The sequence below is a fragment of the Lucilia cuprina genome, chromosome X (assembly GCF_022045245.1).
Source record: "Lucilia cuprina isolate Lc7/37 chromosome X, ASM2204524v1, whole genome shotgun sequence".
Taxonomy (NCBI): domain Eukaryota; kingdom Metazoa; phylum Arthropoda; class Insecta; order Diptera; family Calliphoridae; genus Lucilia; species Lucilia cuprina.
The window spans coordinates 9,142,349-9,170,066 of NC_060949.1; the positions used below are offsets into that span (position 1 = coordinate 9,142,349).

The 27,718-nt window shown below is 30.9% G+C and overlaps 2 protein-coding genes across 2 annotated transcripts in view; one reads left to right on the plus strand and one right to left on the minus strand.

Annotated features, from left to right (window-relative positions):
- LOC111686427 overlaps positions 1-15,679 on the plus strand; it is a 78,244-nt gene extending 62,565 nt beyond the window's left edge. Inside the window, exon 4 of the mRNA XM_046949018.1 lies at positions 15,003-15,679. Coding sequence (XP_046804974.1) covers positions 15,003-15,664 — 662 coding nt within the window. The 3' untranslated portion in view covers positions 15,665-15,679. The remainder of the gene's footprint in view (positions 1-15,002) is intronic.
- LOC111675474 (5'-nucleotidase domain-containing protein 3) overlaps positions 1-27,718 on the minus strand; it is a 194,297-nt gene that overhangs the window by 92,332 nt on the left and 74,247 nt on the right. The gene's annotated exons all lie outside the window — the stretch shown is intronic.

Here is a 27,718-nt window from a genome sequence, read left to right on the forward strand (position 1 = left end):
AAATTTTTTATCACAAAATTTTTAAATGTCTATAACTCGGATATTATAAGAGATAAGTAGTATGTCTCGATCTCATAGAGCGCTTTCAGAAAATATAAAAATCTTTGTACTTGGATGAAAAACGAAAAAACGGCACGAGTTTAAAAATTTTACATGTCGTAGGTACCCTACTTTGAGCCACCATAGCACCGTTCCTGGGGCATCTGCGGGGTTCATCTTCAAAACTTAAACACGAATACTCCTTGGCTATACCGATCGAAATACCAGATTGAAAAAATTTCGATTCTGCACCACTGTGCACCAGTTAGTATGTTAAAAAAGTAGTTAATTTTAAAATAAAGCATTTAATTTGTTCTTTAACCGTATTGTGGAATATTTTTACGTATTATTGACAAAAAAACAAAAGATTTTCTAAAAGAAGGCTCATAGGGGAGTAAGGGTAAATATGGGCCTATCCTTATTAATTTTGGTAGAAGAAATGACATCTACTTTAAAGTTATTTACCTTCCAGTCATTTTCTGAACGGGAGTTTGTATGGGGGCTAGGGTCAAATGAGGCCTGATCACAATAAAAATTAGTAGTGTCATTTATCGTTCTATAAATCCAAGTTTTACAGATTTTTGTTGACATAATAGAACATTTAACGTAATTATGAGCGACCTGTAGCATGCGCAGAAGGTTTACATGGGCACACAGCCAGACGGACATAGCTAAATCCACTCTGAGCAGATTGGTATGCTTAAAGGTGGGACAAGAAGAAATATTTTTGGGTGTTACAAACATCAGCACAAACGCATAATACCCTCCCCACTATAGTGGTGTAGGGTATAAAAGGAGAAAAAATTCTACAAACAAGTATCATTAGAAAAAGGAAAATAATTCAACAAATAAGTATCCTGAAAAAGAAGAGAAAATAATAATAGGGAAAATATTTCTAGAAGGAAAATAAGTATCCTTAAGAGTAGGAGTACAAGTTCTACATCTGAAAAGAAGGAGGAAAATATTTATACATCTGAAATATAAGCATCATTAAAAGGACAACATTTTACAACTGCAAAGAAATTTGGAGGCCATCAGAAGTCGATAACTGAGTAAACAAGAAAATTTAAATGTAAGATTTATTTTTTAAGGTAATATTTTTAACTTAAAAACTGTTTAATTATCTTATAAAACAATATCCATTAAATCATATAATTTTTGTATTTGTAGTATTGATTGTGAGGCTTAAAACTGGCTTATTCAATAGAAAGTGTAGTGGACAATTTAACGGACGAAGAATTTATATATTTAACTAATCACTGGACTATTTAGGAGTATGACAACAAACAATATGGACACAGAACAGGTTTTAAAACTTGTTACACGATGGGACGAAAGTTTGGACATTGTTAAATCCTTTCCAAGTTTTAATGGTAAGGATAATTCGTATGCGAGTTGGCGAGAATCACCAAACAATTCAATGAGTCTTTACGTTAATCGTACTTCGCGGCATTGACTATTTTGCGCAATCAAATATTAGATGATGAAAACAAATCATGTTACTGTACTAAATTTTGATGCTATTATAGCTCGTTTAGATTTTGCTTATGCCGACAAAAGACCAATTCATATTATTGAACAGGAATTAAGTATTATGACCATTTTAGATTATTATAACGATGTGAATAAGAAACTGACCTTAATAATAAATAACACAATAATGACTTTGACAAATAAATTGAATTACAAATATTGTTAATATGCTCGCAGAGTTTTTATTACTGGATTAAATCTGCCATTGGCAAATATTCTGTTTTCATTATCACCTTCTGATTTACCTAATGCCTTAGCCAAGGATCATGAACTAGAAGCTAATCATGTTAGAGCTAATTTTGCAGTTCAATTTAACAGAAATCAACTCAATAGCCAAAATCCAAGAAATGTTTTACGATTTCCTCCGAGAAATCTCAATAACAATTTTCAGTACCAAAATAATCGACACATACGTCAGGCAAAGCCTGAACCGATGGAAATCGGCAGTTCAGCAATGCTGTCAACACACAAAAAATTCCTCAAAATGTTAGGTTAGGTTAGGTTAGGTTGATAGGAGGATGTATACTACATCAAATCCGAAGAAATACACCTAGGCCACTATCGGGCCTGTTGTGCGCTCCTTATCATGAAAAATAAACGTTTGTCCAGGGAAAACCCCACCAAACGACCTATACCTTCATATAGGAAGTTGGAGCATCCGGACTTAATTTTATTTAAATGGTCTCCACCAGGTTATATCGTGAGTATTTTATGGTCTCCACCAGTTAAAAACATAACCTCAATCTGAGGTAAAACGGAAGCACTCGTTTAATGAAGACAACGCATAACTTAGAACAGTTATACGAAGTAGTGTATTAAATTAGTGCGGGGTGAGGAGTAATTACTTAAGAAATAAAAACAATGACGCAAGAGTTGTTCCCCTACTCAGACCTGAATCACAACTGAAATTTGTTGTTTAGTTAAATTTTTTCATAAGATACAAGATTACATATAATTCTAGTTATAAACAAGTAAGAAAGTATAGTCGGGCATGGCCGACCATATGATACCCTACACCAGTTATGAATATTAAATGTGATTTATTTTTCATAATAAAGCATTTATCTTCAATATTCCCTTCTCCGGATACATTTAAGCAATTTATGGATGAAAAACTAATTTATATTTACAAAATATTTTATTTACTGAATTTCATCGCGATATTTGTGTTTATAAGTTAATTTGGGACATTCAAGTAATTTTCTGAAGGGGACTTTGTATGGGATCTAGGTTCAAATGGGGCCCGATCTTTATAAAATTTGGCAGGGTCATAAAACTTAGTTGTGCCGTATTTTACCGATATATCTGTATATTTCACATAAGAAGCCCTTTTCTGCACTGAAAATAATCCATGCCTAATATACACGAAAAATGTTGTACATTGTACGAAATGCTTCGTGGTTTCGCACCACGAAATTCTTTCGTAATATATACGAAATTGTACGAAATATTTTAGTAAAATGCAAATAATTTTATATAATTTTAGAAAAAATTTTTTTTTTCATTTTGCGATATTTTTTAAAGACAAATATTTTAGTTCTTTTAAAATAATTATTGTAAATAACAAATATTTTATGTTTTTCAAATTAAATTTTACAGGAAATTAGGCAGCTAATTTCCTGTAAATTAAAAATTACGTTTAATTTAACTCCCTTAAAATTACGAAAATAACAAAAAAAATCGTAACAAAATAATTTTTTTGTAAAATCAAAAATAATTCTTGTATATTACTAAATAATCTTGTTACGAAAAAAAATCGTTACTTTCGTTAAATATTACATGCCTTAACGAAATTATTTTTGTAAAAGAAAACAAAGTTTCTTAATATATATGAAAAAAGATATTACGACAGGTTTTCGTACTTTCGTAAAATTAGAAAAGGGGTTGATTAAACAATATTTCGTATTATACACGAAATTTTCGTATATATTACGAAAAAAGTAGTTACGAAATTTTTTCGTAAAGTTAAGCATGGATTATTTTCAGTGTGGAGTTTCTGTTCTATGGGTGCTAGAAAAAATAATGAACCGATTTCAACCATTTTCAATAGGCTTCTTCCTTGGGTCAAATAAAACGTGCGTGCCAAAGTCATCCAATTATCTTGAAAATTGCGACCTGTACCATATATAGCTTAATCGACTCAGAAAACGATTCTAAGACGATTGGGTCTAAGACGAATATTTTTGTATGTTACAAACATCAGGACAAATCCAATATACCGTCCCATTAATGTGTGTAGATACATAGATCTCGAGATATATCACTTCATATGGCAAATATGGACCAAGCCCAATAAAGATTTGTAAATATATTTATATATGAAATTAATTTTTGCTGAATTTCATCGCAATATTTGTGCTTATAAGTCAATTTTGGACCTTCAATTTTATTCTGAAAGGGACTTTGAATGGGAGCTAGGTCAAATGAGGCCCGATCCCTTTGAAATTTGGCAAGGTCTTGCATAAAACATACTTGTGCCGCTTTTTTCGATATACAGGTATATTTAACATAATTATGAGCTCAGAAGCCCTTTTCAGGGGTCAAAAAAGCTTGTGTGCTAAATTTCATCCAATTATCTTAAAAATTGCGACCTGTACCTTGCGCACAAGGTTTACATGGACAGTTAGCCAGCCAGCCGGATAGACGGACATAGCTAAACGATACTAAACCGATTAGTATACTTTAAGGTGGATATAGGACGAATATTTTTGTATGTTACAGCACAAACCCAATATACCCTCCCCACTAAAATGGAATCAGTATATTTTTAAATTTTTTTTTCATAAATAAACTTTTATGTTGAATTTTTCTTTAATTCTAATGTATTTAAGCAATTAAGTGATAAAAAAACAAAATTTTCTAAATGAGGCTTTATATAGGAGTATAGGTAAAACATGGGCCGATCCTTGGTAAATTTGGGAAAAATATATATTTTTATACCCTTCACCTTCGTGAGAAGGGTATATTATATATAAGTTTGTCATTCCGTTTGTAATTTCTATAATATAATTTTCCGACCCTATAAAGTATATATATTTTCTGTATTCTGTCAGTTTTTAGAGGACCCCAGATATCGGCGAGATCCCAATCTTTAATATTTCTATTAGACATGCTTTCGAGGAGATCGTTATTTAAAATGAGCAAAATCGGTCTATAAATAACGGAAATATGAGCAAAAATCCAAGACAACCTCTGAAAATTGCATCAAAAAAACGACATATTTTTTTCATGCTTTGATAAATAAGCAACAACAATACTGTGAATTGGAAAAAGATGTACATGTGTGCAGATGTATTTGGTTTTATTCTGCTGTGTTTATTGTTTTGTATGTTTGGATGCCGTTGGCGTCCTGTGTTAATTTTAGCCATCAGAGCGTTTGTGGCCGTCTCGCTCCGATGGAGGTTTATTTGGATAACTTCAATCATTGTCATCCACTTAAACTGTCTTCCAGCGAGTACAAACTCAAAATTACGCTCGGGGACCACAATTCGGTCAATGGCAACAACGACCACAAAACTCCAATCATTTTTTTAAAGACCTCAATTTAAACATGGGTTAAAAAGACAACGACCAAGTGAACAATTTATTTCTCAACCAAATATAAGCCACACAGAATAAATAATTTAAATGAAACTGCTTTTTTATCATCATCAGAACGAGAGCATCCGGAAGAACTTACAGAATTTTAATTGGCAGTGTTACTGCAGCCCAAATGTCCTTATTAACAGTAAAGAATTAGTTCTTAAAAAGAGAACTAAAACTAAAATCTGATTTGTTAATAGGATATAATTTTTTTAAAAAAGGAAATGGAACGATTACTTGTGGTAATAAAACTGATAAAGTTTTAAATTTTAATAAACCTACGTCAATATCTAGTAGAACTATTAGTGATAATAATCATAGAAGGGAAATTGATGAAAATATTATAAATAAAATTACCGACTCAGGAAATAATCTTGAATAAAAACCTTATGTAAATGATACTCTCAATTATGAGAAAAATACAATTGATAGATTAGAATGTGAAATTCGCAAGGAAATAAATAATTTTATTCAAAAATTAATACAATTACAATACGGAAGGCAAGTTATGACCATTTTATATGTATACATTAATTATGTAATGAGTTATAATTGTTTAAGTGTTTTTCGGGAGGGGAACTTGTATGACCAATTATGGACCGGTTTAAGTGATTTTAGGAGGGGACCTTGTATGGGTGCTATGACCAAATACGGACCGATCGAAAAAATATTTTATTTTAATATTTCTGTATATAAGAGCAATACTTGTACCAAATTTTATATCGATATCTTTATTTAGTAATGAGTTATGTGCGTTTAACTGATTTTCGTGAGGGGACCTTGTATGGGAGCTATGACCAATTATGGACCCATCCAAAAAATGTTTCCTCTGAATAAATTACATTGACATAAGATTTTAATTTCTAAAATTTTGTTAAGATATCTACATTACGACGGAAGTTATTAACAAAAAACCAAATTTCCGGTTTTCCGCAGAGATTAAGCTCTTGTGCGGAAACAAATGTATGTCGGTTTTTATGGACATAACAAAGTATATATATTCTGGGTCCTTATCAAATTCTGAGTCGATTTAGCTATGTTCGTATGTCTGTGTAAAACAAGCTCACGATAAAACGAAGCAATAGAATTTAACCAAATTCACCTAAAATGTTCTTCGTTTTCCTAAGTTGTTTGGTATTGAAAATGGGCAAAATCGGTTCACATCGGGAAAAGTTATGAATCAAAATTTGAAACAACATCGAAAAAAATTTTTGTTAATAACTTCCGTCGTAAAATTTTAGAAAAATCAAATCTTATGTCAATGGAATTTATTCAGAGGAAAATTTGATACAAGTATTGCTTATATACACAAAAATATTATTAGGAATATTTTTTCCTTCGGTCTATAACTGGTCATAGCTTCCCTTCCGTATTGTAATTGTATTAATTTTTGAATTAAATTATCTATTTCCTTGCGAATTTCACATTCTAATCTATCAATTGTATTTTTCTCATAATTGAGAGTATCATTTACATAAGGTTTGTCATCAAGATTATTTCCTGAGTCGGTAATTTTATTTATAATATTTTCATCAATTTCCCTTCTATGATTATTATCACTAATAGTTCTACTAGATATCAGTTTTATTACCACAAGTAATCGTTCCAAGAAGAACTAATTCTTTACTGTTAATAAGGACATTTGGGCTGCAGTAACAACGTGTTCTGTAAAACGTGTCTGTAAATTGTTCCGGATACTCTCGTTCTGATGACGATAAAAAAGCAGTTTAATTTAAATTATTTATTCTGTGTGGCTTATTATTTGGTTGAGAAATAAACTGTTCACTTGGTCGTTGTCTTTTTAAGCCATGTATAAATTGAGGTCTTTAAAAAAATTGATTGGAGTTTTGTGGTCGTTGTTGCCATCGACCGAATTGTGGTCCCCGAGCGTAATTTTGAGTTTGTACTGAACAGCCGATTTTCATCGGTTCAGGCTTTGCCTGACTTATGTGTCGATTATTTTGGTACTGAAAATTGTTATTGAGATTTCTCGGAGGAAATCGTAAAACATTTCTTGGATTTTGGCTATTGAGTTGATTTCTGTTAAATTGAACTGCAAAATTAGCTCTAACATGATTAGCTTCTAGTTCGTGAGCCTTGGCTAAGGCATTAGGTAAATCAGAAGGTGATAATGAAAACAGAATATTTGCCAATGGAAGATTTAATCCAGTAATAAAAACTCTGCGAGCATATTAACAATATTTATAATTCAATTCATTTGTCAAAGTCATTATTGTCATATTTATTAATAAGGTCAGTTTCTTATTAACATCGCTATAACAATCTAAAATGGTTACAATACTTAATTCCTGTTCAATAATATGAATTGGTCATTTGTCGGCATGAGCAAAATCTAAACGAGCTATAATAGCATCAAAATTTAGTACAGTAGCATGATTTGTCAAAGTGTCATTTGCATCATCTAATATTTTATTGCATAAAATAGTCAATGCCGCGAAGTACGATTAACGTAAAGACTCATTGAATTGTTTGGTGATTCTCGCCAACTCGCATACGAATTATCTTTACCATTAAAACTTGGAAAGGATTTAATAATGTCCAAACTTTCGTCCCATCGTGTAACAAGTTTTAAAACCTGTTCTGTGTCAATATTGTTTGTTGTCATACTCCTAAATAGTCCAGTAATTTCGCCAACTAAGTCGTTTATACTATATTTTTTCTAGTTCTTCTTCAACTATATCTAGTATCCTGTGATTAGTTAAATATTTCAATTTTTCGTCCGTTAAATTGTCCACTACACTTTCTATTGAATAAGCCAGTTTTAAGCCTCACAATACTACAAATACAAAAATTTAATGGATACTGTTTTATAAGACAATTAAACAGTTTTTAAGTTAAAAATATTTCTTTAAAAAATAAATCTTACATTTAAATTCTCTTGTTTACTCAGTTATCGACTTCTGATGGCCTCCAAATTTCTTTGCAGTTGTAAAATGTTGTCCTTTTAAATAATGCTTATATTTCAGATGTATAAATATTTTCCTCCTTCTTTTCAGATGTAGAACTTGTACTCCTACTCTTAAGGATACTTATTTTCCTTCTAGAAATATTTTCCCTATTATTATTTTCTCTCCTTTTTCAAGATACTTATTTGTTGAATTATTTTCCTTTTTCTAATGATACTTGTTTGTAGATTTTTTTCTCCTTTTATACGCTACACCACTATAATGGGCAGGGTATTATGCGTTTGTGCTGATGTTTGTAACACCCAAAAATATTTCTTCTTGACCCACCATAAAGTATACCAATCGGCTCAGAGTGGTTTTAGCTATGTCCGTCTGTCTGTGTGTGTATATAAACCTTGTGCGCATGCTACAGGTCGCTCATAATTACGTTAAAAGTTCTATTTCGTCAACAAAAATCTGCAAAACTTAGCCCCTATACAAACTCCCCTTCAGAAAATGTCTTAAAGGTCAAAATTCGCTTATAATTTCTAATAAAACGGTTAAAATCTACATAAATAACTTTAAGGAAGATGTGAAATCTTCTACCAAAATTAATAAGGAAGGCCCATATTTACCTTTACTCCCCTATGAGCCCTTTTGTAGAAAATCTCTTGTATTTTGTCAATAATACGTAAAAATATTCCACAATACGGTTAAAGAACAAGTTAAATATTTTATTTTAAAATTATCTACTTTTTTAACATACTGACTGGTGTAGGGTATCATATAGTCGGCAATGCCCGACTATACATTCATTCTTGCTTAAAGGTTACTGATTTGTAGAATTTTTTATCCTTTTTTTAAGGATACTTATTTATTTGTTTTACATTTATTAAAGAAGGGTCCCGGTTTAGCCCCCAAATAAATTGTTTAGTCTGTATTTAAAATAATATATATATTTTTATTTTCAGTTTTACATTATTAACTTAACACTATGAATTACACAGCGTCATACAATTAACTAACTCTCTTGATTCTAAGTGTCATATTTATACCTAATAAGAAGCACAATCAGCAAGTAATTAATAAAAACATAATATGGAATTGCAACATAATTATTTGTAAATTCATATTATATTTTAAATTTTCAGCGAATTTATTTGTAAACAATTTTTATAAATATTTTATTAACTGTCAGCAAATAATTTTCAGGTTCAAGGTAAGTTTTATTTAAGACAGTTTTGCAAATTTGTAAAAGAGCATTTTCATGCTGCTTTCATAACTTGCACCTGTTATTCCAATACATGCTGATCTCTGAATTTTGTATACCTTACAAGAGATCCGTAAGAATAATGTAAGAATAGTACTATAGCTATGTGTTAGAATTACTGTATTTGTAATTCACTCGATGAATGTTTGTAAGACATTGATTTTATTTACAAAATTAAAATCTTAAGTACTAAATATAAAAATTTTAAAACTAACTAGAACTATGATAAGACCTCATGCGACTTAATGTGCATTCAATCTTATCAAGTGAAACTTCTTATCACTGCGTGGGTATAGCACGCAAGTGATAAAAATAAATATCATAAAGGCATGTGTGACAAGACAAGTGTTGATTTTTCTTATATTAGTATTGGACAGATGCGCTGTCGCACTAAATCATAATTTTAAATAATATGAAATATTTTATAAAATTAAAAATATAAAAAACAGGATTTGAACATTCTGCAGGGGAAAAAGTAAAATATGAATTGCAAAATGCTTAATAATAACTTATTATTTTATCCACAAAAGAATCCTTGAATAGCTTCCTTTTCCGGAACTTGTGACAAAAATACCCTGGTACACATGAAAGCCTTTTCCAGGCTTTTCTATTATTAGTTTTTCTTCTTGTTGTTTTTCTTCTCTATCACCAGAGTCTTCTGCGACACAATCTATTTCTTCATCATCGATAGCTGCAGTCTCCGCCTCGCTTATTTTCTTCTCAACAGCGTTTTTATGTTCACCGTCTAATTTTAAAGGACCATCTCTATCTTTATCCAAATTTAATTTTTCTTCTGCATCTTGATTGTCATCACCGCCATCTGTTTTTTTATCGATAGCTACGCACGAATAACCATCAAATTTCTGACACACAACATCTATTTTGGTATTGGTTATGGAGGTTGTTAAATTACGCAAAAATATAGAAGAGGTGTGATTTGTGGACCATCATTGGCTTTGTCCAAAACAATAGTTTCATGTTTTTCTTCCATGGCCTTTTCTTTATCCAGCGCAGCTCCCGTTATCCATGTTAGGTCGACTGCTAAAGCCTGATCATATTTGATAAAGGGCTTTTCTTCCCCAAAGACACCTTCAGCACCATCTGCAGTACTAATTTAATTTGTGCTCTCATCTTCTCAATCATATGATTGCTTCTTTACTTGGTCTGTTTTTTAAAAAAGTCAGTATCATAAATAGTTAACTCAACCATATCTGTGTTTTCTTCTTCAAATGTTTCTTCACTTCTGGCTAATGCACCTTCTTCGGCTTCAAACGCAACACCAGTTCGATTTAAAGAATCATCCTCGGAACCACCTGTATAGTTGTATGGTGAAACATTTCACATTTTTTGCATTTGTTTTCAATTAAACATTTTTTATCTTTTTTGTGTTTAAGACAATTGTAGCACCAGTTGTTAATTTTAACCCATGTATGTCTTTCTGTGAAGGAGTGCTCCAAAAATTTTTTGCATGAGTAGATTTCGTGTCCTGACTTTTTGCAATAAGGACAACTGCGTTTTCTTGTTGAAGCTTCTAAAGCTTGATATTGATGCTCGAGAAACTCCAGCACATCTCGTAACTCTTGAATATCCTTGGATTTTTTTGTGCTCTGCTCATATAAAAGCAGACATTCTTTATCCAGTTTTTTGATCACAATTCTGGCAATTATTGGATCAGCGTCTCCAATATTGAAGTTCATGGCTTTCAACGCATGTATGCACTCTATTGTTGTATCCAATAGGCCTTTCAAGCTTGAAGCTGAAACACTGCATTCGGTTGATTTAATATCTTGTCCACTAATTTTGTGAACAAAATTCTTCTATTGCCGTATCTTTGGGTTAATATTTCCCAAGCTGCATTGTAATTGTTGCCAGTTATTGCCAAATGTTGAACCCATTTAAGCGCCTCATCTTTTAAATTAGGTTTTAAATAATATAATTTTTCAACGTCTGCTAGCTTTGGGTTTTCGTCTACTAGGTTTTTAATAAATCATGGAAAGAATTCCATTCTTCCACCTTTCCGCTAAAATATGGAATTTCGATGTTCTTCAAAGCTATTGCTTTTGTATTCTCATTGAACTTGGGAAACTTCTTCATCATTTCTTTTGATTTTATCTCATAGAATTTGTCGATTTCCTCGAACTCTTCATCGACTTGTTGCCCCATTAAAAAATTAATGGATAAATCTGACTGGAGTAGTCTTATATCATGGATCTGCTTCTCCCAAGAAGACATACTTTTCTCCAATTCAAATGCGCTATCTGCATTTTGTTCCTCCTCGAGGGCTTCTCTTAATTTGTAAACCATTCTTCTAAATTGATTCAGTATAGTGCTTTCTTTAGTAGGTCTGTTCTCTTCTTTCTGAATAATTTTTGGCTCTACTACAGATTGTTTGTTTGCAACATTAAGTGCTTCAATCTTTTGTTGCATATATTGTTGCATTTGTTGTTGCTTTAGTGTTTGAAAATGCTGCCACTTTTCATCTACGTTGCTAAAGTTTCCTTGCTCCTGTACATCTTGCTGTTCAGGCTGCTTTAAACATTCTTCGCTTAACATTTTCTTGCTTTGTTTTTTGGTTTGATTTTATAATTGGAACCTGTTTAGATTTCCAATTATTGTTTTTTGTTTTATGATTGTATATTACATGGAATTAGTATCCATGTGTTTTTGTTTTAAGTATTATTTTGGAATCTGTTAAAAATTTCCAATTTTTGTTTTTATTTTGTTTATAATAAATTGTATTCCAAATTTATTATTTGTTTGTAATTGGTGTCTGTATAAAACAACCAATTTGTTGTTGATGCAATAAATTATATTCCAAATTTATTGTTTTTATCTTGATTGGTCTCTGTACCAATTTAAGATTTTTGTTTTTTAATTTGATCACTTTTATTAGCGGTGATCAACGCTTTTAAATATTAATCTCTTTTTTGATTAATATTTTTATTTTTCTTTTTTGGACAGTGATATCTATCGGTCACTGATCCGGCTCGAAGGACCAAAATGTTAGAATTTCTTTATTTGTAATTCACTCGATGAATGTTTGTAAGACATTGATTTTATTTACAAAATTAAAATCTTAAGTACTAAATATAAAAATTTTAAAACTAACTAGAACTATGATAAGACCTCATGCGACTTAATGTGCATTCAATCTTATCAAGTGAAACTTCTTATCACTGCGTGGGTATAGCACGCAAGTGATAAAAATAAATATCATAAAGGCATGTGTGACAAGACAAGTGTTGATTTTTCTAATCTTAGTATTGGACATATGCGCTGTCGCACTTAATCATAATTTTAAATAATATGAAATATTTTATTAAATTAAAAATATAAAAAAACATGTTAAAGTGATTTGAACACTATGTACATCTATTTGATTATATTGGGACAAAGTCCCCATTTCATTCCAAACATCTTACGACAGATATATTAGGCGACGTCATGAAATAACTCCCCACGAAATAATTCCCCAAAAACAAAAATAAAATAAGTCCTCAAATTTACGGAATTATTTCATGATGAAATGATTCCCAAATTTAAAAATAAAAAACCCCAATGAAGTGAAATAACTTTTTAAATTAAAATGAAATAACACCCCATTTTTGGGGACTTATTTCATATGAAACAAATCCCTAATTTTAAAATGAAATAAGTTCCCCTTTAAGAATGACAAATTATGGAACACGTTGGTTTTAGAGACATTTAAAAAAAAGTAATTTCGAATGGGGCTTCAAAGTTTAATACATCGCTTAATCAAAATGCCCTTAATAGCTGGCCTACGGCCGCACGCAAGGATTTACTACTCTATAATATGACCAACACCGACTTCGCTTAGTAAAGATTTCCTAAAAGGCCGGCCTAAGGCTGAACACTGTTAAGGAAAAAACCTTTGCGCCCGGACGGAGGCCTTCTATCAGACATATATTTCGTGTGATAAAAGTAATATAATGAAATAACTTCCCAAAAATATGTATTTTTAGAGATTTACTTCAATTTTGAATTTTGAGGAATTATTTCATAATGAAATAACTCTTCATTTTAAATGTGAAATTATATCCCAAAAACGAATTAAATGCCAAGATTTCGTTGTTGTTGCTTTCTGAACAAATTTTTAGGGAGTTATTTTATTTAAAAAAAAACTATCAATTAGATTCTATCATGGGAGATTATATTGTTATTGATTTCCGACAACTTTAAGTTTGTCGCTGCCATGATTTTTTGTTGTAGCATGTGTTAAAGGCTCTACGTGTTTCTTAACGTAGCTTAGATAGCTCCATATTCCATTATGGAGGGAAGCCTTTTGCCTTTGGGAGAAAACTTTGAAAGCCTTGCCTAAGACTTGCTAAAGTTTTTCTCTATCATATCAAAACTAACGATTGAATCATTAACCACGGGAATTTTCTTGAGCTTATGTCTAAGGATCCCTTTGTAAAAGGACGTGAAGTACTGGACTCATTCGATAATGAGTGTAATGTCCAGTACTTCCTCCCAAAGCCCACTTTGAGTGCTTCAAATTAATTTGCACTATTTTTGACAATGTACTATTTTTGACAATGCACTATTTTTGACAATGGCACTGTCAGGATTTTCGGCAGGCTCGGTGTGTTTCATGCCAGGAGCAGAGATTTGCAGCTTCCATCTCATCTGTCTTTTCACTTCCCGATGGAATAGTCTCAAGCCCGCCTTCTTTAGCTCAGCAGAGCCAGATTCTGTGTTGGCGAGTATTAGGAATGTGTGCTCTTCATTTTTTTCTATGCGGGTAGCGCAACCATTCATATGTATGTTGGGATTCTGCCGTTTGAGGCATTCCAACATCTTGGGTGCTTCGGAGGTAATCTTTGATAATTAAACTCTTGCGCAAGGTATCTTTGGAATTTCCTCAGCAAGGGTTAGGTTAAGGCTTAAACCTACCCATGCATCTCTAATCTTAGTAATACCCCAAGCCATAAGGAGGTGGTCCTTCACAACATTATTAAATGGTCTTCAGGCAGCAGACGTGGTAGCTGCAGATTTTGCTTTCTGTTACATTCCTCCTTTTTGCTGAGAGCGGTTTCGTTTGGACCTTTCAACTTCAGAATCTTTTTTGAATGTGCTGGTTGCGGTCTCCAAAAACTGTCGGTACTCATTTACCACAGCTAGATTTTTCACGCGATCATCTTTATCGCGTTCATGAGGAGTACCATTAGAGGCATACTTGGCAATCTTGTCGAGAATAAAAAGATAGATAGAATACAGTAGAACCACAGTCTACACTAAAGACATTACATCACTGCAAGATTGTTATCGAAGAACGTCCTTTCTCTGTCAATAATGTGTTATGTAAAAACACTTTCTTCTACAATAAATAGTTTAATTACTCCGACATTTAAAATAATCGCACCGTAATTTTATATTATTTTAGCCAATATTCGCAATTCGGGTCTGATTTGGAGAACAACTATCGCATAATCGAAAATAGTCTTTAATGACGTTGACCAGAAGTTTATATTCTGATGGATTTATAATACCTTAATTCCAATTGCAACACATTTAAATATTTGACGTAGTCCCACAAGTAAATTAATAATATCTTATTAATGTCGATATGTGACAAGATATATATAAAAATATTACTTGTTCTTTTCGGTTTTATTAAATAACAAACTATTTTTTTAATAATTCATTTCCAGCTATTAGTAAAAAATCTCGGAGCATTTTTATGGAACTGGATGCTAATGTTGTTAGTGGTAAAACTCAAAACATTTTACCCTCTCTACCAACCAATAAAATTTTGCAAAAACAAATGTCCATTATTAGTAATAATGGACAAGCAAAACGTGTTAATCAGTTTGACAATGATATAGTGAAAAGTGGAGAAGCAGTAGAAGATGTAAAAATTGAAACATCCAAAATTAGTGAAAAATTTAAATTCTTTGAAAAATATCATCCATCGGAAAATAAAAAGAGGGTTTTTCGAATAACCCCACCAAGAGAAGGAGTAGTAAAAATGCCGGAGGAAAATACAAGCGAAGATGATGAAAATTCTAAAGAATTATCGCCAGATAGAAATGTAATTGTTCATTCGCGCACAACTTCAATGATGTTGAATAAATTTCGTGAACTTGAAAAAAATCAAATTAGATGTGAAAATAACAGTCCAAAACCTCTTAAATGTTTTACACCCCCACCAGATGGCAATCGACGGCTCTATATAGATCAAAATAGTGACGAGTATGACTCAAATGATGAAGATGATGATGACGACCAAGAAGACGAAAGTGATGATGATTGCAATAATTGCTCACACTTACCTAAAGATGATGAAGCACTAAGAGAGGTAACAAGATATTAATTTGTATATTAATTATTTTTACACCCACCATTAGAAAAGGTGTAGGTATATTAATTTTATCATTCCGCATGTAAAAAATACATCTTATTGTGTGTATTGGTGGCACACACCAAAAAAATATATTTTTGGGTTCTTATTTGCTTGAAAGACGCTATGTCAGTGAGTGTGTCAAATATTTTCATAGCTACCCAGCAAATACCCGGTAATGGCTTGTACTTCCATAGCCACTTAACTTTCAACGGTACTTTAGTAACAACTTGCTTATAATCTGATATAGATATAGAATTACTTTATTTTGTATATGAAAACCATTATTTGACGCGCATTAATGAGCAGCAAATTTAAATAACAAAACAAAGTACCTGGTTAATATTCTATTTGGCTCTGTTTATTATTTAACAAGTAAGATTCCATATTCGGCTATGCTGAATCTTATATACCATTCACCATGATGTATTCACTTAATGGTCGTTTAAGATATTTTTTAAAGGAAACTTATATGCGAGATATGGCCTCTTATGGTCTGATCCTCGTAGAATTTGGATAAATTATAGGCCAATTCACGTAAAATTTTATAGAACAATTTTGGTTCATACAAATCATATTCATGTGGAATTTGATAGCGGCAAACGTATTTTTAAGAAACTAATGAGCGTAAAATAATTTTCTGATGGGAACCTTATATGGAGGGTAGGGTCAAATATGGACCTATCACAACAAATTTTGTCATACGAAACTTATTTATGTCGAATTTCGTCGCCATATAGTTATTTTGGAGTCAGTAATTAGCGATAAAGTCATTTCTACAGGGGACCTTATATGGGGGCTAGGGTCAATTATGGACCGATTCCCTTACGATTCGATTATACAAGTCATGTTTATGTCGCATTTCGTTGTTGTACTAACATTTTTAAACCAGCAATAAGCGTAAAAGTAATTTTCTGATAGGGGCCTTATATGGGGGTAGGTTCGAAATGGACCGATTCCCACAAAATTTGATAGAGGTATTTGGGGTCATAAAAAATTTGTTAAAGTCAAATTTTTGCCTCCATATAATAGTAATCAGCATTATAGTAAAGGGGGTAGTGCCAATTATGGTTATGTTCGCCATAATACTGAATTTAATTTCGGTAGTCAAAAAGCTGACTTATGCAAAATTTCGTGGTATTTGCAATGTCATACAACGAATTTATGACTTTTTGAAGCTTTTTAAGCCATATTCCTGATTTACATTTGTATAAGGGCTTTGTGAAATCGTCGACCGATTTTGCACATTTTCAATACCAAACATTTCTGATTAATTTATAGAATATCAAATAAATTTTCATCTTCCTATCTCTTTTTTTGCGGACGCTATCGTGCCAACAACAGACAGACATAGCAAGATTGTCTTAGAATCTTACTAGGTCCCATCATTTATAAACTATATGGGGTCTATGAGCAATATTTCGATGTGTTACACACGAAATGACAAAATCAATATCTTTTTTGATAGTGGGTATAAAAAATAACAAAAAGTTAATTTTTATTTCATGTTTCTAGGTTCAATATTATAGAAAATTCAAAAAGTACCTTTTGTAGAACAAACAAGTAAAATTTTTATATTCGGCTGTGCCCTTCACCAAGTGTTTTAAAAAACAGTTTTTATTTATTTTGTATCTCTGCACACATGTCACACATAACATACACACAAACAAATATAAACTGTAGCAGAAAGAAATATTAACCGTTGTACTGTAATACCACCGTCAAACTGTATTACCACCCTCAAACAAATATGAACTGCTTTATCTCCTTGATCTTGTTATACCCTTCACCTTCGTGAGAACAGAACAGCATCCAAACATACAAAAAAATACACAGCTGAATAAAACCAAATACATCTCCACACGTACATGTACATCTTTATCCAATTCACAGTGTTGTTGTTGCTTTTTTAACAAAGCATAAAAAAATGTGGCTTTTTTTGCTCATATCTACGATATTTATAGACCGATTTTGGTGATTTTAAATAGCGATCTTCTCGAAAGCATGTCTAACTGAATTATTGAAGATTCGGATCTCGCCGATATCTGGGGACCTCTAAAAACTGATTTCAACAGACAGACGGACATGTCTTAATCGACTCCGCTATCTATAAGGATCCAGAATATATATACTTTATAGGGTCGGAAAATTATATTATAGAAATTACAAACGGAATGACAAACTTATAAATACCCTTCTCACGAAGGTGAAGGGTATAAAAAGAACCAAAAAGTCCCTCTATATGTTTTCGTTTAATCTGGGATCTATACACTTAATTTCATGCTTCTATATTCAATATTATAGAAAATTCTAAATGTATGTGTTCTCACCTAATTCCGACTCTACATACTGAATTTCATGTCTAGGTTCAATATAAAAGAAAATTTTAAAAGTACCTTTTAGAAAACAAAAAAAGAAGCAAAAAGTTCCCTCTTATGTGTTCTGACCTAATTTTGACTCTTCGTACTTAATTTCATGTTTCTAGGTTCATTATTATATATAACTAGCTTATACCCGGTGTGCATCGCTACCCCTATCGAAATTAAATACATAATCAAAAAAATTATTTAGTTACTAAATTATAAAATTGTTCTTAAATGTTTATTATAATTTCTCTTGGTGACAATATATTTCATTTAAATTCTGAAATAAATAAAAAACCCACTTAACGATTTTGAAAATTCTTACCACAATAGTTTTCCAAATTAACAATATGTTAAATGTGAGAGTTGCCAAGCAAATTCTATCTATCTATGAAAAATTTGAATTATCTAACAGTTTTCAAGATATACGAAATTTTGTATTTAATTTATATATGTGGTGCCAAGCCCCCCACTGAAATACCGCCCTTTATTTTCTAAATGTTCACATGAATGTCAAAGTTATTCTTATACAATTTGAGGATTCTAGCTCTAATAGTTTCCCAGATAACTATTTTGTCTATTTAATTCATGTGGGGGCTTTGTGACTACTAAAATAAAGTCTTGTCAATTAATATGATCCGTGATTCGGAATACCAATTACGTCCCTTTATGTGATGTTGCCGAAACAACAGAACCATAGTAGTGTGGTTGAGCGACATTATGTCGGGGTAGATTGAAATTGTATCACCATTCATAACGTAATATGAATGCCAAAAATCAGTTTCTTTTGTCATTATGGTGCAAAAACCATCCGCGGCAAATCGATTTTCTAAAACCATTCATTAAATATAATTATATATATTTTTAAAGTAAATATTCAAAAATTAAGACAATTAGATGCGGAATCGTTTTTAACGGTCGGGAAAAAGTGATACACTTTTTCGACGTACTTTTTATACACTATGCGGAATGTTTGAACGCTATAAACTACTAAACGACTATAGCGTTAGGCGGCACCTCCCATAGAAATTAAATTCAAAAATTCGTTTATCTTGGAAACTATTACAGTTAGAATCTTCTTTTTGCACAAATAACTTCAACATCCATGTAAACATTTTGGGTAATAAATTGGCGGACTACCCATGAGGGGAGCGGCACCTCCCATATTAATTAAATATAAAAATTTGTTTATTTTGAGATAATGTAACAGTTAGAGTCCTAAAATGTTGTAGGAGCCATTTTAGTGTCAATATGATTATTTAAGGATAAAATGTGGGAGGACTAGTGTTAGGGGGCGTGGTACCTCCATATAAATTAAATACAAAAATTCGTTTTTCTTGGAAACTAATACAGTTAGAATTTTAAAATTTTGCATGAATAACTTTAACATTCATGTAAATATTTTAAGTAATAAATTGGCGGACTACCCATGAGGGGAGCGGCACCTCCCATATTAATTAAATACAAAAATTCGTTTATCTTGAGATAATGTAACAGTTAGAGACCTAAAATTTTGTCGGAGCCACTTTAGTGTCAATATGATTATTTAGGATAAAATGTGGGATGACTGGCGTTAGGGGGCGTGGCACCTTCCATATAAATTAAATACAAAAATTCGTTTATATTGAAAACTACTACAGTTAGAATTCTATACAACTTATACAACTAAATTCTTAAAATTTTGCACCAAGAACTTTAATATTCAGAGCAAACTTTCATCTGAGGTGGTTTGCAGCGCCCATATGAATAAAATAGAAAAATTCATATATCTGAGAAATTGTTAGAGATAGAATCATTAAATTTCACTTGAAGAATTTTAACATTTATCTGAACATTTAGACTATAACGAGCGAACTTTTAATAGGGACTATGAATAAAATACAAAATATTGTTTATCTAGGAAAATATAAAACTAGATTCATCAAATTTTGCTTATATATTACATTAATATTGAGGATATTGGGCGGACTTAATCTGGGGAGCTTGAAGCCCCACATAAATAAAATAGAAAAAATAGCTATCTAGGAAACTATTAGAGCTAGAATCCTCAAATTTTATATGAATAACTTTGACATTCATGTGAACATTTAGAAAATAACGGGCGGGATTTCAGGTGGGGGGCTTGGCACCACATATATAAATTAAATACAAAATTTCGTATATCTTGAAAACTGTTATATAATTCAAATTTTTCATAGATAGAAAGAAATTGCATGGCATTTCTCTTATGTAACATATTGTTAATCTGGAAAACTATTGTGGTTAGAATTTTCAAAATCGTTAAGTGGGTTTTTTATTTATAATAGAGGGTAAAAAATATTGTATATCTTAAGGCATTAGAATAAGAATTATTCTTTAAGACTAAAGGTATATATTAAATTTTAGCAAGTAAGAAGAAAATATATCATTAATGTATTATTTCAGAATTTAAATGAAATATATTGTCACCAAAAGAAATTATAATAAACATTTAAGAAAAATGTTGTAATTTAGTAACTAAATATATTTTTGATAATGTATTTAATTTCGATAGGGGTTGCGAAGCACACCGGGTATAAGCTTGTATGTTATAAAATGATAGATTTAAAGTAAAATGTTCAGAAAATTAACTTACAATTTTTCTTTTGCAACGTTGTCAGACTGACAATATTTGTAAATTTATAGGTTGGCAGTGTTATTATGCATTTTCTGCAATGTAAGATCAATACATTGCAAAAGAAATTTAAATTAGAAAATTTCCGTTGTGAAAGTTTTGTCCAAGCGGGTAATAAAAGGGATAAATTATGAAAAACGGGCAAAAGTATTGTTTTTGTCTGTTCTAAAGCAAAATACTTTCGATCTAGCTTTTAAAGTGTCCGAAATATGTATTGGGGGCGTGGTGAAGTAGGCATGTAGGTAATTCCAATTATACGGGTAATTATGTGTAGTTTAGGTGCCTTTTTGGAAATATGGAAATACTTGAGAAGTATTTTGCTGTAATCAGTCAAAAAATATATTTTAGAAAAAAAGTAAATTAAAATGGGTTAAAAGGGGAGTTTCGTGTTTTTCATAAGGTCCACACTTTAACAAATTTTCAACAGAAATGTATCTTTACTTAGAAGTTTTAGTTAGTTATATCATTATTCCAAAAAATTAAAAATATGGAATGGGGTCAAATTATTAATTTTTTTCAATAAAGAAACTTTCCCCCTTTTTGACTAAAAATTCACAGATAAAAAGAACGAATTTTGTTGTGTAATCTTAAAATGATATGAAGTTTTTGAATTTGTTGAATTTTGAATTTATAAATATCAATATTTTTGACAAATTAAACTGCAAAGGAAATATTTGTATTTTTGCTTCTTTTTTGATGCAATTACGTCTTGTTATGACAACGACTGAATCGAAATTTATGAAATTTGAACCAAACACTTCAAGACTGTCTTGAAAAGCATTAACAGGCATTTTTTAAACATAAAACAGAAAGGGGAAAAACCAGTACACACTTTTTCTCTACGTCAATGAATATTGTTTATTCTAAGGTCCCTTTCACACTAGCACACAAGTAATATGATCTATCAAAATTGTGTGTAGAAAGAACAGATGTGATCGTCTAAACACGATATGTAATGAAACCTTACTACATCGAGTAAAATACTGATGGAAAATTTAACATTCGTATGGCTATCTTCTTCGTATTAGATCTGGGATGTATTTTTATGTAAACTCAAAAAAGTAAAAAAGCTGGAAACTCACCTTGTTATTGTTTTATACCAATCGTATAAACACAAAAAGTATAAATCATACGACCTTTATTATATTTTTGGAAATACGGATGGAGTTTAGACTTAACGTACGTAAAGTGTGATCGTGTGAAGGCTCCTTAAGGAAATATATTTTGGTTTTAGGTTTCTCAATTTTTAGTGAAGTACCTTTTCAAATGCTTTGAAGAGTTTAAATCAAGCTTTAAAGCAGAAAATGATTAAAAATCCGAAATCTCAAGTACTTTACTTAGCTTTGTTGCTAATTTTAAAGATAAACACTTACACCCAAAGCCAAAAAGAATTTTGAAAAGGGAAAAAGGTGTGGTTTTGGTAAGTTTTGTGAAAATTGTTCTGAATTATATAACATTATTAATTTCAGGGGTAAAAAAGCAAATACAATACTAATTGATCTATATATTTATTATTATAAATCAAATTAAATCGCGGAAAATGCCGGGTATAAAAAGCTAGTAACTAACTAATGGTAACGATGAAAACATTATTGTTCAATTAACATTCGATGTTGTAGCGTTGTATGCGTTGTATGTCAGCAGCTGCTACAATAGTCATAACAATGTTGTTGGTATTTTCTATGCAAAAGCTCTATACAACTCATACGACAATTTTTCATATGTTGTAAGAAATTTTAGTGTTGTCAATTGTTTATTTAAACATATAAACAAAAATTAAAAACGATTTTAGTATAAAAAACTGAAATCAAAAACAAACAGCTGTTTACAAAAACAAAAAACTAAAATGTTATTAAAAACAGTTTATTTATTAGTTTAAAACGTGGAATAAAGAAAATAAAAGAATTGACAATTCAAAGAAATTAATTAGGCTTATTTCGCATACTTAATTAATTTAATATTTTTTATCTTTTGACATTGTTATGTGTTTTTTTTTTATTGTTTTTTTTTTTTTCATTGGGAACATAAACTAATGACTTGCTGCAAAGATCTGTTCACAATCACTGTTACTACACTTTAGTAGGTACAATATACAACTTGATTGTGAATTGAACATATGTTACTAACAAATATTTAAACTTACAAATAACCTTTATATGTTGTTATATTATGTTGTTAAGTGCCCGTCTATACTAGAAAACATTTTTGGGAAACTTTTGATTTTGCGTGAGAGAGAAGGAGACAGAATATCATTCGTCTCCCTCGCGGTACGGAGTTTCTCGTACTCGGAAACTTGTTTTGTTGTGTTATTCTTCTCATTCATTCAACAACAAATAAATCCAATTAACACGTAGTTTCTGAAGCAAAAGTTTCTATATGTGAACATTATGGAAACTTTAAAAATGAATTAAGAAAAAGTTTCTCAACAAAAGTTTCCTAGTGTGGACCAGGTTTAAATAACCATTATATGTTTTGTTGTTCTATGTCTGTTGCTACAACAACGAAACATATTATTGTTTGATTTTCACACCGAAGTGACAATTAAATGAGTTCAAATAATTCTCATTTGGTTTATAACGTTATATGTATAAGAATTTCATTTTGTATAGAATAATGTAGTTGTCAATTAAATTGAAATTTTTAAATAGCGTAGTCAGGGATGACAAAATTGGTACGATCGTACTTTTTTATACTATATAATTTTGAAAATTACAGTGATACTCCCGAGTCTTATTTGATATACCCTAATTTTTTTCTAAAAATCGTTTGCTTAAATTTAATTTCTATTTTTATAAATATTTTTATTTGGGTTAATAACGAACTTGTTTGATTTTCACACCGAAGGAAAATATTTTCCAACAAGAATTTTATTAAAATAAATATTTTTACTGATTTAATAATTGTTATACCCTCCACCACCATTAGTGGTGATAGAGGGTATTTACAAGTTTGTCGTTCCGTGTGTAACACCAAGAAAAATTCATCTAAGGCCCAACAAAGTATATATATTCTTGGTCCTTATCAAATTCTGAGTTGATTTAGCTATGTCGTCTGTCTGTATGTCTGTGTAAAACATGCGTGAAAACTAAGCAAAGAACATCAACCAAATTTAATTTAATATTTATTCGCATCCAAAGCAGTTTGGTATTGAAAATAAGCAAAATCAAAAAATACGACATAAAATGTTATGAGTAAAAATTTCGGATTACGTATTTTTCGTAATTCTTCAGTATTTTTTTTCAGAAACTACAAAAGATAATTTGATGAATTTTGTTACACATTATTTTTTCTGGGATCAAGTATGTTGAAAATCATAAAAATTGATTCAAAATTTCTCATAGCTCCCATACAAAGGTACATATTCCCGGATATTAATTTATCTCCCTCCCTCAAATATATGAGTATTATACAAATTATTGGTTATAGTTCCCATATGAGGATGGTCCACTTCCGAAAATCACTTAAACGCACATATTTTATTGATTACTTGAGCTATTTTAATAAAATTCGACGTACTGTCTATACATGAATCATCTTACGAAATTGTTTTCCAAATAGGCCCATCATTGGTCATAGCTCCCATATAAGGTCCACTTCCAAAAATCACTTAAACGCACATATATCAGTGAATTATAAATTTATCAGGATAAAACTCGACTTCAATATATTTTATGTGCACATCTACCATTCTATTAAATTTTTCCCGGAGCGGTTCATTATTAGTCATAGCTCCCATATAAGGTCCACATCCGAAAATTACTTGAACGCACATATTTATAAATTTATGATGATAAAATTCAACTTGAATATGTTTTATGTACACATTATTCATTAAAATAATTGTTTTTCGTATCGGTCCATTATTGGTCATATCTTCCATATAATGCCCACTTTCGAAAAACACTTAAACGCATATATTTTATTAATTACTTAAGCAATTTTGATAAAATTCGACGTCTTACCTATAGATGAATCACCTTACGAAATTGTTTTCCGGATCGGAAAACATATAATATTCACTTCCGGAATCACTTAACCTCATATATTTTATTTAATTATAAAGTTATTAGGATAAAATTCGACTTGCATACGTTTTGCACTTGCATTATTCTAACCAAATTTTTTCGGATCTGTTTATTATTGGTCACCTTCGTGAGAAGCGTATATATAAGTTTGTCATTCCGTTTGTAATTACTATAAGATTATTTTCCGACCCTGTAAAGCCGCGGTGGTCATAAATGAAAATATGTGTACTTTGCACTGAAAAAAATTATATGTTTGTACATATTTGTGTTATTCATATTATTAGTATTATAAATGAATAACGGAAGGAATGTATGTATTTATGCCCATTTTGATGTAAAAATGTGTTGATATATGTATGTATATACATATGTAGGTATTGATATATGTACATATATAGGTTGTGTGTGTATTAAATGTCTCTAATAGGTACCCAAATGATTAACAGTCGATCGTTTAATCGTTACAATTTAAGCGATTAATTACTTGAACAAATTAAAATAAATAATTATACATACATATGTATGTCTAATAGATCTTTCTATAAAAAGTATTCATACATTAATTTGTAATGGCTTTTGAAAATATTCTCTGTGCATCATTCCATAAAGAGAGCAACTAAATTAAATTGGTTTTGTTTTGTTTATAGTTTTTTGTTGCTAAGAATATTTGTATTGCGTGTGTATAAGTGAGAATAACACATTGCCTGCAAGGGCATGTTTGGCCGCCAATGCTGTAAAGTATATATATTTTGGATCCTTATAGATAGCGGAGTCGATTAAGCCATGTCCATCTGTCTGATGAAATCAGTTTTTAAAGACCCCAGATATCGGCGAGATCCGAAACTTAAATAATTCTGTTAGATATGCTTTCGAGAAGATCACTATTTAAAATCAGCAAAATCGGTCTATAAATAAGGGAGATATGAGCAAAAATCCGAGACAACCTCTGAAAAATAAGCAACAACACTGTGAATTTAAACAAGTAAGAGTTTTATATTCGGCTGTGACGAATCTTATATGCAATAATTATGCAATAATTTCGTTTTAAAATAAACAAAAAATATTTTATAAAAATTAAAATAAATAAAAATAATGAAATCTAAAAAATGTATTTAAATATTATTTGCATTAAATATTTTAAAATAAATATAAAACTGGATAATTATATCACAAATAGAAATTATGATATCTTAGTTTTTAATACCAAATTTACATCGATTACAAAAAGTATTACTGAAAAAATACTTTGGTTCATATTGACACCATATTCAAAAAGGTTTAATGCCAAAATTTTTTAAGCTGAATTAATGGGATTGCAAACGGGTTTTATTGAAATAATCCAAAATTGGCATGTTTTTAAAACATCGAGGTCATTTTGACCCCAAGGCCGTTTAAGGGTTAATTTATTTTTTTCACGTTTATTGTAAATTACGGTTGTTAATAAATAAACGTCTTAAGTTTTATGATAATCTAACTAAAAATAGAAACAATTTTGACTAATTTCCATCAAAAATTGCAATAATAAAAAGGCTAATTTTGCAAAATATTACATAAAAATGGGTTTTTCTCGAAATCCGCCGAATTCAAATTGCAGCTACAGCAAACTATAAGAGGTATTGACCTAAATTTTTACTGTTTTATTCCCTAATCTGTTGTCCATAAATCCCTATGAGTTCTCCCAAAAATATTGAAATTTGTTTAACAAAGTATTAAAAAAAATAAAATTTAAATTTTGAAACGACCGTTAAAAATATAAAAATTGTTCGACCATAGCTGAGAACAGGTTTACATCATTCTATATGTTTATTTTTTTTATCACATTTCGTATTCAAGTACTCTGAGACACGATAATGGCCTAGGGAATTTTTAATAACTTTTCCATTTTTCAACCAATTTTTGTGTTTTTTATCTTTTTGTAACGCTAATTCTGTGTATATTACGATTCTTTGACAAAAAAAATTATTTAATGACAAAACTTTTGTGAAAACTGAAAAATTGCATATTTTCCCCGTTTCGGCCATCCTAATCCTATTGACCTAATTTTTTGCACGACTTGTTTTTATAACCCATAGAACAATTCTAGGGGGGACGACCTGTAGGATATTTTTTTTTCCTTCATACAAGCTTGGAGCACTCTACTCCACATACTTAATTTCATTTCAGCCAATAACAACACTCTACATAGTGTTGCTCTCGCTCTGTACAATAACAAAATTTACCGTATGATTTTGTATTTTGTTTTTTGCAATTTCTGTTTGAGCATGATAAAAAACACTCAATTTTTTATGAAATTTTCAGAGGTTGTCTCGGATTTTTGCTCATATCTCCGTTATTTATTGACCGATTTTGCTGATTTAAATAGCGATCTTCCCGAAAGCATGTCTAAAAGAATTATTGAAGATTCGGATCTTGCCGATGTATGGGGTCCTCTAAAAACTGATTTCAACAAACATACAGACAGACACACGGACATGGCTTAATCGACTCTGCTATCTATAAGGATCCGTTGTTCATTATATTGGGCTTGTGCTGATGTTTGTAACATATAAAAATATTCGTCCTATACCCACCTTAAAGTATACCTACCAATCGGCTTAGAATCATTTTCTGAGTCGATTAAGCTATGTCCGTCCGTCTGGCTGGCTGTCCATGTAAACCTTGCGCGTAAGGTACAGGCCGCAATTTTCAAGATAATTGGATGAAATTTGCCAAACACGCTTCTTTTCTTCCCAAGGACGAAGCCTATTGAAAATGGTTAAAATCGGTCCATTATTTCGACTAGCCCCCATACAACCGTACCCCCCAAAATGGGCCTTTGGGCAATAAAATGATCTATTATGTCAACAAAAGTCAACAAAACTTAGTTTTATAGAACTTTAAATGACACTACCGATTTTTGTAATGATTGGGCCCCCATACAAACTCTCCTTCAGAAAATGACTTAAAGTTCAAAATTCACTTACAAACACTAATGACACTTTTAAAC